We start from the raw sequence: 14,817 nt of genomic DNA, 5'->3' as shown, positions 1-14,817 counted from the left end.
CCACCTGGTGCACCATGCACTGCAGTGCATATTAGCTACAGGATTGAGGATACTCCCCAGATAACATCTCCCAAACCTGCAACCTTTGCTACCTAGTAGGATAATTGCAGTATTCACATGGAAAGATCTGAGAGGGTTGTGGATGCTCCATCATGGAATAAATTTCAGGCCGAGAGAGACAGATTTTTGGGTCTGTCAGGGAATCAAGGACATGGGGATTGGGCAGAAGAGGAGGAGGGTGAAGCCATAATCGCATTGAATGACAGAGCAGGCTCAAGAGCCATATGGTCAACTCCTGCTCCTATCTAACCACCAACTCCAAGTTCTTTTTCAAATCACACACTCTCCTGATTTGGACCCTGTGGTATTATCAGGTATTGCAGTACCTAAGAGGCTGATGACCATTGGTTAAACCTAGGAGTTTACCATTGGCTGTTGATACAGCCTGAAAGGCAGAGTATAAGAACCGGTGCCGTCCCAGCAGCCTTCACTTTCTGTACCAAAGCTGCTGGGGAACAAGTTATAGTCGGTTAAAGCCTTCAGTTATGAAATCACTTTGTCTTGAGTGTAACTGGTCATGCATCAATTTAATCGACTAGATTTAAGCTGGAAGGATGGATCTCCGAATCAAACCGGAGTGCCTACAACTCAGCCCCCACGCAGAGAACTCGGCTGCAATATTTAAACACGGGCTGGCGTGCTTTAAAGGCTACCTCAAGACGGCCAGAGGTACCCCCTCAGAAGGACAGAAAATGCATCTCCTGCGCTCAAGGGTCAGCCCTGGGATCTACACCCTTATCGAGGAGGCGGAGGACTGTGATGCCGCGATCGAACTGTTAAAAGGACATTACATCCGCCCTGTAAATCAGGTCTACGCACGTCACCAGCTTGCAACTAGACGGCAAAGCCCCGGGGAATCGTGGAGGATTTCTACTGGGCGCTACTGGTGCTGGGCCGAAACTGTGGCTGCCTGCAAGTTTCGGGGCGCAAGCACACGGAACTTTTAATCAGGGATGCCTTCGTAGCAGATATGAGCTCTTCAGTGATCCGCCAAAGACTCCTAGAAAAGGACACCCTGGGACGTAGAGAGGCACGGGCCCTGGCAGTGTCCATGGACGTAGCCTCCCAAAACGCGCAGTCCTATGCGCCCAATCGCGCGACGGTCCCCTGGGCTGCGTGGCACCCCGCAGCGGCAGCCCCACAGACATTCCCTCTGACCCACCGGGCCCCGCTGTTTCTTCTGCGGGCAGGCGAATCATCCCCGCCCGCGCTGCCCGGCCCGCACCGCCACCTGCAAAGGGTGCGGCAAGAAGGGCCACTTTGTGGGGGTCTGCCAGGCCCGCGCCGTGGCCGCGGTCTCCAACGAATCCGAACCGCCACGGCAACCCCCCCTTCAGGCCCCGACCGGCCAGCGCTCAACGCCACCCCCCTATCCTAGGGCCACGTGCGACCCACGGGCGCAGCCATCTTGCCCCCCGGACACCACGCTGGACGGGTGGGCGCTGCCATTTTGTCCATCCCCGCCGCCATCTTGTCCATCCCCAGCCACCATGTGCGACCCATGGGTGACGCCATCTTGGATGGGGCCCCAGGCCCCCAGCACGGCTGATTACACGCTGCCCGATCAGAACTTGCAACTGCTTTATCTGGCCTCGGTGACACTGGACCAAAGCCGACCTCGGACACTTGCAACAGCACCAGCGACAAGATCTTGCGGAGGAGGATAGAACTCTCCACCTTCAACTACGAGATCTTGTACCGTCCAGGGAAGCTAAACGAGCCTCCTGATGCCCTGTCCTGCGGCACTTGTGCCACTGCACAAGTGGACCACCTCCGAGCCCTCCACGAGGACCTCTGCCACCCGGGGGGTCACTAGTTTCTTCCACTTCATCAAGACCCGTAACCTGCCCTACTCCATCGAGGAGGTCAGGACAGTCACTAGGGACTGCCAAATCTGCGCGGAGTGCAAACCGCACTTCTACCGGCGAGAGAGGGCGCACCTGATAAAGGCTTCCCGTCCCTTTGAACGCCTTAGCATGGATTTCAAAGGCCCCCTCCCCTCCACCGACCGCAACACGTATTTCCTGAATGTGATTGACGAGTACTCCCGGTTCCCATTCGCCATCCCCTGCCCAGACATGACCGCAACCACCGTCATCAAGGCCCTCCAGGGTATCTTTACACTGTTCGGTTTCCCCGCGTACATACACAGTGATAGGGGGTCCTCCTTTATGAGCGACGAACTGCGTCAATTACTGCTCAGCAGGGGCATTGCCTCCAGCAGGACGACCAGTTACAGCCCACGGGGAAACGGACAGGTGGAGAGGGAGAACGGGACGGTCTGGAAGACTGTTCTACTGGCCCTACGGTCCAGGAATCTCCCAGTCTCCCGCTGGCAAGAAGTCCTCCCGGTGGCCCTCCGCGCCATTCGGTCGCTGCTCTGTACAACTACCAATCAGACACCTCATGAACGTCTCCTTGCTTTCCCCAGGAAATCCTCCTCCGGGACCTCGCTCCCAACCTGGCTAGCGACACCCGTACCCATCCTGCATCGGAAGCACGTGCGGGCGCACAAGTCGGACCCGTTGGTCGAGAGGGTCCACCTGCTGCATGCTAACCCTCAGTACGCCTACGTGGCGTTCCCTGACGGCCGGCAAGATACGGTCTCCCTACGGGACCTGGCGCCCTACGGGACCTGGCGCCCGCCGGAACCCCACGCGAACCCGAACCATTAGCCCCCCCCCCCCCCCCCCCCCCACAGCACCTCACTGGAGGGTCAGTACTCCCGCCGCTCCTGCCTAGGCCCGCCCACCCACCACCTACAGGCCCCCCCTCCCGTTTCAACCGTTTGCCCCAACAGCGCCGCCTAGGGATGACGAAGCTGCCAGGGAGGCCGAAACCACGCTCCCGGAGTCGCAACCACCTGGACCCCCACCAGAATCACCACCGAAGCCCAGACGATCCAGAAGGATGACCAGGCCACCCGATCGACTGATTGCTTCGCTGTGACTTTAACCGTGAACGAACACTTTGTAAATATTCTCGACAGCCCTGTAAGGAGGTATCACGGTACCTCCACATCTGATCATACTATAGAAAAGGCGACTGTTACCACTGGCCACCAACCCCACCGGACTCTTTTTTAACAGGGGGTGAATGTGGTATAATCAGGTATTGCGGTACCTAAGAGGCTGATGACCATTGGTTAAACCTAGGAGTTTACCATTGGCTGTTGATACGTAGCTCCGCCCTGACAGGTGGAGTATAAGAACCGGTGCCGTCCCAGCAGCTTTCACTTTCTGTACCGAAGCTGCTGGGGAACAAGTTCTAGTCGATTAAAGCCTTCAGTTATGAAATCACTTCGTCTTGAGTGTAATTGATCATGCACCAGACCCATATCGTCATTCCTTCCTAAATGCTAGGTCAAAACTCTGGAAATCCACCCTAACAGAACTGTGGGAGTATGTCCAACATAGTTGAAGAAGATGGTTTTCCAAAGGCAGCAACGGATGGGCAACAAATGCTGGCTTGCCAACAACACCTATATTCCAAGCATGGAGTTCTGAAAAAGTTATTTCTCACTTGTAGGGTAGGCAGTACCTCAACATCGCCTGCTGCGCAACTCCAGCTTTTCATCACACAGAATAAAACATTGTACCAGCAGGCCCCAGTGCGTGTCAAGGTCATCCTCACTTGCGACTTGGTGGGATTCCAAGGCTCTCCAGTGTGCATTATATTCGCCACACACACAAACCAGACAACATGGCCAACCTAGTCATTAACTTAACAAAATAGAGCAAAGCCAGGTAAAATCAAAAAAAAAACCTGCCCGCTTAAAAAGTACGACTCCTATTAAACCGTATTTTGGGGTCAAATTTGTAAAACAGTCATCAAATTCAAATGACGTTTTTGTCCTCTGTGCTTGTCCAACCAATTATCCAAGTAATAATGGGGCAATTATTACATTGTACAACTGACAACAGACAACATACATTCGCACAAGTACAGGATTTAAACAAATACTTAATACAGCTGGAAAAATCTAGTCAGAAAAAGCAAAATTACAAGAGGTGTTTTTTTTTTTTAAAAAAGAAAATAAAGGAAACAAACATAAACCTTTGGGGGCTTGAACATATGGCAACTTTCCGGAGTTGGGGAGCCTTTTTCCTTTTCTATTCTCTAAAATAAAGGAGAAGCACTGGGTAAGGTTCATTATCTTGTTTAAAAAAACACCTGGAACACATCTTCGGAGGAGATAGACAAAAGGAGACACCAGAGGTTTACAGGCCCAGTTTGAAACACGTGTTGCGAAGGAAGCTTGCCTGGCCAACATCAACAGGCAGTTGCGTAACAAAAGCTACGGAAAACAAGTGACAGACAACAACCTGCTCGTTCGACATTAAAACACAAAAAACAAAAATACACAGCCCAGCCCTTTCAATTGATCATTGCAACATAAACTTGGCTAGTTAGTAATGCAGGAATATAGTTAATTACGGTCAATGCAAGCAGAGAAGGGTTAATGAAGGCAGTGCAGTGCAACACCAGCCACATGATCCATTTGGCTCAGGAATATGGTGCAAACGGACAGAACAAAATCAATCGCTTCCAGTTGTGGGTCAAAACCGAAAAGGAAAAAGATGAATTGGCAAACAGACAACAGATATATCTTAAATAGAAACAGGAATGTCGTGCCTGATGAGGAACAGCATGTGCACATACAATCAGTGCCACATCAATGGTAGTACAGTACTTGCCAACTCTCTTGATTTGAGGTCAGTAGGCTTTTCTCCCACCTATTTGCTCATGAATGAAAATGGTGAAATCTGCACATTTCAGTTCCAATTTAAGCAATTGTAATACAAATACAGTGAAAAGTGTAAAACTCACAGCATTGCTATATCAGTCGACAAGTATAAGAATCAAACAAAAAAAAAATTGTCCCCATGCAAAACTTTGATAACTTTCTTATGGGAATCTCGGGACTTTGAACATTAGTTCGTCCATTTTGCTTTTCTCCGTTGGAATGGAATGTTACACCATCCTCCCCGCATTCATATCAGGGGCCAGATGGAATAGCACAGGAAATGGCCTGAAATCTTAATCTGCATGCCAACATAAACTTACATTTCCCTTTTTACAACTGCGAGAAGTCCCTATTGGCTGGCTCAAATAAATAGAAAAGTTGGCAAGTTTCACGAGAAAGATTCTTTTTTATATACCCTTTTGAGAAATATCGAAACATTATTGCAGTAGAAATAAATAAATTACAATATTTAACAATAAATTATTCAACAAATTTTCCCCAATACGACATCATAATATTCGCCTAAGAATTGATGGAATATTTTTTCCATGTTACATTTAGGTCACATTTGTAATACAGGACATTAAAAAAACATGCACTTCGAGACTTAATTAATTTAGGGGCCGATTCCATAGAAGGGTTCTGTGCACTATTTGCATTGCTACATCTGGTCATCCATCACAATTGTTGCAGCAAATTGCAAGTGCAGTTAAGTTACTAATTTATTGAATTTGCTTCAGCATGGTCTTCTAATTGACATTATATGGAATGATTCATTTCCAAATTCTTCAGAGCATTGCCAGGCGTATAATGGAGATCAATTCTTGAACAAAAAATCTTTCAAAAATGAATACAGTAAGAAAAGTTTCTGGCAAAAATAAAACATACCAACCCCTTACCTGTTCCCTGAGATTTCTGCAAAGTGACATATCAGAATCCATTGTGTCCTGGTTAAAATAGTTTTTCTCTTTTAGTTCTGTTCTCAAGGCGGTCCCTTTGATAAGGTACACATGCGCTAGGTAGGGAACATTCCATACACCTCTATACAAAGAACGTGAATATCACTACCATTTCTAAATAAATGTCACAAAATCAAATATGCTGTTGGCATTGAACAAAGCAATATATATGGTGCTTAGAAATGTTCCTAAACATAGAAAACCATTGGTCAAAATGTTCCATTTAACAGAATTCCATAAATCTTGATGAGAAAAATAGATACTCCAGTAGCGCAAACACTTACTGTGAACTGTCTGGCATTAAGAGTGCGGCACCCCTAAAATGATAGGTCCTGCTCCAAAACAACTTTGTGGGCACAGTGTTTAGCACTGCTGACTCAGAGCACCAGGGACTCGGATACAATTTCGGCCTTGGGTGACCATCTATGTGGAATTTGCATGTTCTCCCGGTGTCTGCGTGGGTTTCCTCCAGGTGCTCCGGTTTCCTTCCACAGTCCAAAGATGTGCAGGTTAGATACAGTTACGGGGATGGGGCGGGAGAGAGGGCCTAGGTAGGGTGTTCTTTCAGAGGTTCGGTGCAGACTTGGATGGGCCAAATGGCCTCCTTGTGCACTGTAGGAACTCTATGGATGGATTTGCAGTATAAAAGCTTGTTGCTGTGTCAGGAGCTCAGACATACGGGTCAGACGTTTCCAGCCGTTGGGATTCTCTGTTCCCGCTGGCAGCGCACCCCCACCTGCGGGGTTTCTCAGCGGTGTGAGTTGGCTTCAATGGGAAATCCCATTGACAAGCGGTGGGAGTGGGGAATCTTGCTGCCAGCAAACAGCTGAGAAACACGCGGCTGAGGCTCGGAGAATCCAGCCCTCTTTTATTATTTGTTTACATGTCAATATTAAGCTATACAACTTTTCTTTAAATACAAGGTGAAAATTATTAATCAGCAGGTCAGGTAGCATCCGTGGAGAGAGAAACAGAATTAACATTTCAGACGTTAGAAATTCCAAACAAGTGCAGGGGCAGGGAAAAGGAAGAGGGGGAAGGAATAAACAGGGATATCTGTGATAAGCTGGAAGACAGGAGAGAGTTTGAACAACAGCGGGAATGATTGGGAAAGACAACAGGAGACAGTAATGACACAAGTCAAAAAACAAGAGATGAACGTCAGGTAGCGCAGAATTATCAACTGCCACAAAAATGGGGGAGACAGCGGGGAAGTGGGTTATGATCTGAAATTGTGGAACTCGGCATTGAGTCTGGAAGGTTTTAAAGGGTCTAAAGAAGAGATGCAATGGAAGCTTGAGAAACAGCACCTCATCTCACGATTAAGCACCTTGCATACTTGCAGACGCAACATTGAGTTCAACAATTTCAGATCATAATCTCTGCTCCCATTTTTCTGTGTTTTTCCGGTTTTAGGTGGCAGCTGTTGGCCATGATACAGCTTTTCCCATCTACACCTCCCCCCCCCCCCCCCTCCCCCGCCCCCCCAGACTCATCTTTTGTTTCTGACTTGTCCAGTTACCATCTCCTTTTGACTTTCCCCATGGGCGGCCCGGTAGCACAGTGGGTAGCACTGTTGTTTCACAGCGCCAGGTTCCCAGGTTCGATTCCCAGCTTGGGTCACTGTCCATGCGGAGTCTGCACGTTCTCCCCGTGTCGGCGTGTGTTTCCTCCGGGTGTTCCGGTTTCCTCCCACAAGTCCCGAAAGACGCGCTATTAGGTAATTTGGACATTCTGAATTCTCCCTCTGTGTACCAGAACAGGCGACGGAATGTGGCGAATAGGGGCTTTTCACAGTAACTTCATTGCGGTGTTAATGTAAGCCTACTTGTGACAATAATAAAGATTATTATCGTCCCTTTTGCCTTTTCATCTTCCTGGCTTCCAGCCTTTCGCAGATCTTCCCTTTTGTTCTATCCCGCCTCTGAATTTAAAACCTACCGCATCCCTAATTTTTTTTTTTGCAGTTCTGGGACAAAAGGTCATTGACCCAAAATGTCAAACTCGGTTTCCCTCCCCACAGACGCTACATGACCTGTTGAGTATTTCCAGCATTTTCTGGCTTTACTTCAAATTTCCAGCATTTGTAGTATATTATACATGGTAGTGAGATTAGTACAGTAATATGACAGGAGAAACAGTTTTTAAATCACGCTATATATGCAAAAGAAAGGCAAGTATCATTTCAAGTGTGTCACCTGAATTGAAGAATAGTTGTGAGGCTGTTGTTGTCCTGTCTCCTCCAAAGTAAACAGAGTATCTTCCAGCAACAATGCTACTGAAACATTTTTAAAGCTTATATACCTCTGGCTATTTAAATAATAAGAATAATCAAGGTTCCTGCGATGAAGGGCTATTCAGTAAACCCTGCTGAAAACTGCATGAGGATGATGAACGGGAACAGAAAGGGGACGTCCTTTATGGTATAACATTATGCTGGCAATTGGCGTCTGAACTCACAATTGGAAAACGGCCACCAGCGCCAAGTAGTCAAGGGCCAAGCAACCATAGTCAGCATAAAAGTGGGCAATAGGTCACACAACAAATAAGATCACCACATGTCACTTTCAAAGTACATTTCTTTAATATTACCCTTTCAAATAATATTTCTGCATCTATCTGATTAGCTGGATAATTCACACATCCGTGCCAACATTTTCTTTTCTAAATTGTTATGTCAACAGCTCCACTCATTTTCAATGTGTTAAATGTCACAGTGCAGTTTAAAAGTCTGACCACTAGGTGACTCTTTGGAGCTATTCCCTGAAGTCTCTCTTCCAACTGTGGGCTGGATTTTACACTCCCCGGCCAATGGGTTTGAAGACATGGCAGAACAAGTAAAATTTAACAGGTGGCCTTCCTGCCGCCTGCCCACCCATACCTAACCGGTCTGAAATTTCATGGGCGACGGGGAGGAGTCAGAGGCCCACTCCCCCATGGGCCTATTGAAGCCATTAGGTGACAAAGTAACTTAGGGGCCTCAGCCTGCCGCCGCTAATATTTCACCTGTGGCAATGGAGGAAATGGGGCACATTATGCAGACACCCCAGCATCTGCTGGTGGCAGGCAAGGGAAGGACATTCTCTGCGTGTTCCCAGCCTCCCCAAGATCAACCCTCTCCTTAGCCCTCTTCTGGCCTCTTGAACCTGGCCCCCAAGCCCCCTTCTCAATGAGACCCCCGACCCCAGACTTACCTGGGCTATTTGGCAGAATACCCATAGTCCCAGTGCTGACCACCTTTTCAAGGTGGCACTGCTGGGCCTACAGAGCTGTTGGCCATCAGGTTATCCACCAGCTCTCTTAAGATGGGACTTTCTCCCGAGACGGGGTGGAAGTCTTACCTTAAAGAATTCCATTAAATTCCTGCAGGGCAGCCTTGGGGACTGTGGATTAAGGCTCCTGTACCCATCCCACCCTCGACTTTTAAACTGGGGTAGGCAGGGTAAAAACCAGCCTATATATTTAATTTAGATTTATCACTACATCAATAATCAGTGGCGATGCAAAACCATAGACAACTTTTAGTATAGAATGACAGCAAATTAAACTCACACTCTGTTTCCTTCGACAATATCAACATAATCCTCAGAGCGTGCATAGTAACCATCGGGAGTCAATGCACCCCAGAAATTGGACCATAGCTTTTTATACTGGGTAATCATTGGTGCAATTATCCTCCTGTTAGGGTCAGAGACAAATAGTGACTACCAAAAAAAAAAAAAAAATCACTTTGCAATCAATTTACTGAAACATTTGACCATTTTAAGAATTAATTTTCCTCTTTTGCAGATTTATTAATTTTCTTTATCACCAGAAAAGCATTACATGCTATTTGGACTATCTTGCAAGAAGGAAACCGACAGAAACTCTGTTACAATAAGGGCGAGAATGCCACAAGTGGTGGAAAAGAAGCAAAACTATGACCTGGATATTAAGGTCAGCGGCAAAGCAGGGGTGAACACCACTGAGTATGTTCAAAAGTGCAGTCTTACCGTTTTAGTTTAGCCTGCAATGGGAACTTGCTCACCTAGCTGTGAAAAGGGCAAGGATGGCAGTGTGGCCGTACTAGCTCCAGTGAAGCCACATCAACTGACAACATGAGCTGAAGACACACCCCTCAAGGTCTATTTCCTTCAGCTCAATGACTGTCAGGTTTTTAAAAAATCATTTTAAATGTTTCTTTCATGGACTTTCAATTCCAGCTCCCTCCACCCCCCCACCTCATCCCCGACCTGCAACAGGCTCTGCTCAACAGATCTCCATTCAATTTCACACAGCGCTACATTTCTCTAGCCAGTGAAGGACAGTTTTAATCGTCCAGACACAGGTGCTTGGTGGATTGTTTACTTATCTTTCCCTTCATGTTTGAATGCATCTCCATTACCCTACTTTGATGCTAACCGCATGCTGATGAACACTCTTGTAATGATTGCTAGCACCTCACCACATCAAAAGCAGCCAAGTGGTTTCACTTCCTTTTTTCACAGCAGAAAGCACTTATCTCCTTTTGATGTGGGGAGGAGCTGTCAATCATAGCAAGAGTATTTAGAAACATTATGGTTAACATCAAAGCAGAGTACTTGAGATGCATTGAAGTGTGAAGGGAAAGATCAAAAAACAATCCACCAAGGGCAGCACGGCGGCACAGTGGTTAGCTGTGGTCCCAGGTTTGATCCTGGCTCTGGGTCACTGTCCGTGTGGAGTTTGCACATTCTCCCCGTGTTTATGTGGGTTTTGCCCCCACAACCCAAAGAAGTGCAGGATAGGTGGATTGGCCACGTTAAATTGCTACTTAATTGGAAAAAATGAATTGGGTACTCTAAATTTATGGGAAAAAAATCCACCAAGCAGCTGTACCTAATCCATAAAACTGTCAATCACAATCTAGTGAAAGGTTTTTCTGGGTGAAATTGAATGGGAGCTTTGCATTTCAAATGCTGTCAGGGGAATTGAAGCCTTTTCAAGTTTCCTGGGCTTTCAAGGAAGCTTCTGACACATGTAACAGCTGATGCTTTAAAGACTTTTATCTGAGGCTGCAGATGTTAGGAAAGGGAAAGTGATTTTTAACTGTACTGCCTGGACTGCTCTTCTGTTTTAGGCAGGGTGACTGATGGGGGCATTCGATGGGGCGTGGGTCGGGTCACCCTATGCTTGTGTGCTGTGGGGCAGTGACCCGTTATTCCCTTGGTGAGGGGGTGAGCAGGGCAGGTTTACCATTATGGGGAATGGGGGGGCCTGTGGTCGGACCTCGGGATTGAGATCCCAATGGAATCCAGCGAGCTCTTCATCATGCATATATTGGCATGGTTAAGAAGTGAGTGAGACTCACACTCGGGTCCCGCTCCCAGTGCAGACCAGTTCCAATTCTCGGCTGGCGGGAGCATTTAGGCTTGAGAATGGAGAATCCTGGTTCTGATCTTTTTCACCATTTCGCGTGCATCAGCAGTTTAGATCCAGGGCGCTGTCAAGTTCCAGAGAGACCATCAGCGAGGCGTTTCTCCGCAGCTGAACAGACAAGTTCTGGATTCGAGTCCAAACTAGCCTTCTAAGCATCCACCGCTTTTGGCGCTGCATGATTCAGGCCAACGGCAACTTTTGAATGCACAAAAAGTTTACTGTGTCAGCTTTGGATCAGTGCTAACACTTTCATAGCCGACTAAATGTCACGCGCTCAGGCTCAATACAAAGACTCAAGCACTTCATCGAAGCTGGTATTTAAATGCAGTACTGAGGGAGGAGAGCCTTTTGAATGAGGCACTAGACTAGTGAAGAAGAGTCATACGGACCCAAAAAGGTAACTGTCTTTTCTCTCTCCACAGGTGCGGTCAGACCTGCTGAGATTTTCCAGCAATTGCTGTTCCAGCATCCACAGCATTTGCCTTTAGCACACTGTATTGAATTTGAGCGGCTAATTCAAAACAGCCCATGTCCATGTGAAGAGTCCAGTTCAACATCCTAATATTCTGCGTTTAATTTCATGGGCGTTTTTACAACACAAGTTTATTGTACCTCAGGTGGTGTAAATTAAATCAACATTTAAAAAGCCCAAGTTGATTGCCTTGGGTTTCTCAAATGCTTATTGCATATAAGTATAGCACAGTCATTAGTTTAATTAAAAGTCGTTACTCTTGTAGTTCCTGCTTCAATTAAATGCATTCCCCATTCAATGTCCAATCATTCTTATTGTTGTGCCCTGATTCAGATCGACTGAATGATCGAAAAGTTGGCATTTCAAACTGATGGGAGTTGCCAAGAAAAGGCTGCACCATTCAAGCAAGTATAGCCAAACTGGTTAGTAGGTCAGTAACTGGAAGTATAGCCTTTCTCAGTTCAGACATGTGGGGCACGGATTTTTAGTTAATACAACAGAGCTATTCTAGGACCAAGTGGAAACCCAAAAAGTGTTTTGCCTCCGCTGGGTGGAGCAGGAACACGTAAATTAAGATCTCACAAAGGAAGGAAAATCTTTAGGCAGATGGAGAATGCAATGCATTGAAAATGGTCCCCAGGCTGTCATTCTGCTTAATATTTGATCAGAGGCACCAAAGAAAAAGAAGGAATACGTCTGTACAAATTGAAAGGGGTTAATACACATTGAAGAGAAGGAAGGTCGGTCAGAGTTCAACACAGAAGTAGTTTTCTGAAGAAAAGTAACCATTTAAACTAAGAAGGAACATAGTTAAGCCTGTTCTGCCATTCTGTACCTCAACCATATGTGCCCACTTTTATTCCATGTTCCTTGATTATCCCACAAGCAAAAATCAATCGACCTCTCTCTTGAAAGTTTCAAATGATCTGGTATTCAGAAGAATTTGGGCAGAGTTCCTTCCAGATTTCCACTGCCCTCTGTGTGAAAAGTGCTTTTCCATTTCACTGCCCAGACCAATTTTAAGATTATGTCTCCTTATTCTAGATCCCCGCACCTTTGCTTCTTTACATTGAAGCCACAGAAACCTTTTTCAGTTTAAACAGCTGTTACATCACCCCTCAACAATGTAAACACATATCCTTTTGCTCATCGACTGCTGCTGGCCCCTCACCATGAAGCAAATATTCCGATTTGTCATTCTCGGAGGAAGAATGTGAACCCATTGGAGAGGATGCAGAAAAGATTCATGATAATAGATCTAGGGATAAGGAACTTTAGTTACATGTGGAGAAATTGCGGTTTCTCTCCTCGAAGGAGAGTAAATTAAGAGGACATTCACTGGAGGTGTTCGGAACGATGAGGGGTCTGGACAGAATAGCTGGCGAGAAATTGGGGGGATATAGCGACCACTCCGTGTGTGTTTTTCGGGGGATCTGCCGGTCCCGCCGTTGTCAACGGGTCTTCTGGGTAACCCATGCGCCGGCATGGGTCCGGAATATCCCTCCGGCGTGAACAGCTGGTAAATCTCGCCCAATATTTCCATGGAGGGGGAAAAGGATCGCGAACCAGAGGACACCGATTTACGGTGACTGGCAAATATAGCAATGGCTTTAGGAAAATCTTTTACAACAACAAACGGTTAAGATCTGAAATGCGCTGCCTGGGAACGTGCTGGAGCCAGATTCAATCCAGATTTTCAAAAGAGAATTAGATAATTATTTGAAGAAAATAAATTGAAGAGTTACAGGGAAAAGGGTGAGAAAATGGTTCGAGGTAGAGTTGCTCACCCTGAGGACCAACACAGGCACGATTGGCTGAATGGCCTCTTTTAGGGTTGTAACCATTCCATGATTCTACTTCTATCCCACAATTTCCTCAGCGACAAGCTTGGCCCGATGAGAAATCTGCCTGTGTTCCCATGTGCAGGCCATCCATTAAAAATTGCAGAACTGAACTTGGATGATGTCCATAGGCCCTGATCTTCATATCTAAACAGGACGCTGATCCGTTTGTCATCATACTTATGTGCTCAAATATTGGAACATGGTTACAACATTGGGACGTGGCATGGGTTCGGGGAAATGAAGTGAATGATGCAATTCTAACTACTTGCACCCATTTTCTGATAGGGGTTGGGGAAGCAGCGATGGGGAGAATAGTTGGGCAAGTTAAAATCAGCTTGTGTTTCATCGGACTCAACTGATTATCAACAACTTTGTTCCCCTGCAATTCGGGAATTTATCATTCCATGATGAACTGCTTACAGACTGAATGTCATTTTTGACTCACCCATTCCAAGTTTGGGATTATAATTTCTTTTTTAAAGATTAGGATTGTGAAATTAGTGCCTCGTTTTCATTCAGCAGATCCATAACCAGAGAAACACATGATTATTGCAGTGAATCAACCTTAACCAGCACACAACTAAACATTAACCCGTAAACTGGTTACCTGTTTTGCTCAATTAAAAGCTTCAGTGTATCTGGGTTTGTCAATACAACATCCGAATCAATATTGAAGTAATAATCACATCCTGGGTCTTGGCGACAGTAATCCCTACAATGAGAATACGAGAGGACAGTATGAGACAGCAAAATTATACTTTGCTTGTAACCACAAAGCTGACCTACTTTAAATCACCGTCTTTAGTAATGGAAATAATCACAACGTTCTCTTTCTTTCATTCAGGGCTTGCTTAAATCATTATGTTTATTTTGGCAGGTTTAAAAATAGAAAAAAAGGATTTCTAAACTTCCAACCAAAACCTTTGAAGGAAATTTACTTTTTGTACTTTCCTTTTCGAAAAGCGCAAATGTTTTTATAACTTGCCAGTTGGTCAGCTCTCAGTCAGACCGTCTGCCAGGTGGGAAACGGAGTAAATATACTTTCAAGTGGCTCGGCCGTCAAATTCAAGAGAATCTACATGTTCCCAGCATTTCTGCAATCCCCAAACACTGTCGGCCACCTCTTCTTCCGACCCTCCAAAATCGAGGACAAAGGTGTGACTTGCATTGACACAAAGGGGGTCTGCGGTGCCATCAAGGAGCCTTAGCAAAAATGGAGTCAGTGTGAATCGGGGGGAAAGCTGGTTGGGGTCATACCTGGTACAAAGAAAGATAGCTGTCGGGGCAGCACGGTGACGCAGTGGATTAACCCTGCTGCCTCACGACGCTGAGGTCCCA

At 46.3% G+C, this 14,817-nt stretch overlaps 1 protein-coding gene across 3 annotated transcripts in view; it reads right to left on the bottom strand.

Moving 5' to 3' along the window:
• plod2 (procollagen-lysine, 2-oxoglutarate 5-dioxygenase 2) overlaps positions 1-14,817 on the bottom strand; it is a 278,992-nt gene that overhangs the window by 35,837 nt on the left and 228,338 nt on the right. For 2 of the 3 annotated variants that reach the window (XM_072473887.1, XM_072473885.1), the window contains exons 11-14: positions 14,087-14,191; positions 9,319-9,444; positions 5,707-5,848; positions 4,117-4,179 (exon numbers count right to left, since the gene is read on the bottom strand). In XM_072473887.1, coding sequence (XP_072329988.1) covers positions 4,117-4,179; positions 5,707-5,848; positions 9,319-9,444; positions 14,087-14,191 — 436 coding nt within the window. The remainder of the gene's footprint in view (positions 1-4,116; positions 4,180-5,706; positions 5,849-9,318; positions 9,445-14,086; positions 14,192-14,817) is intronic. The other variant, XM_072473886.1, reaches the window with a different exon arrangement.

Source organism: Scyliorhinus torazame, chromosome 14 (genome assembly GCF_047496885.1).
Source record: "Scyliorhinus torazame isolate Kashiwa2021f chromosome 14, sScyTor2.1, whole genome shotgun sequence".
Taxonomy (NCBI): domain Eukaryota; kingdom Metazoa; phylum Chordata; class Chondrichthyes; order Carcharhiniformes; family Scyliorhinidae; genus Scyliorhinus; species Scyliorhinus torazame.
The sequence above is the reverse complement of the archived record's forward strand: the minus strand, read 5'-3'. Positions and strand labels throughout refer to the sequence as shown.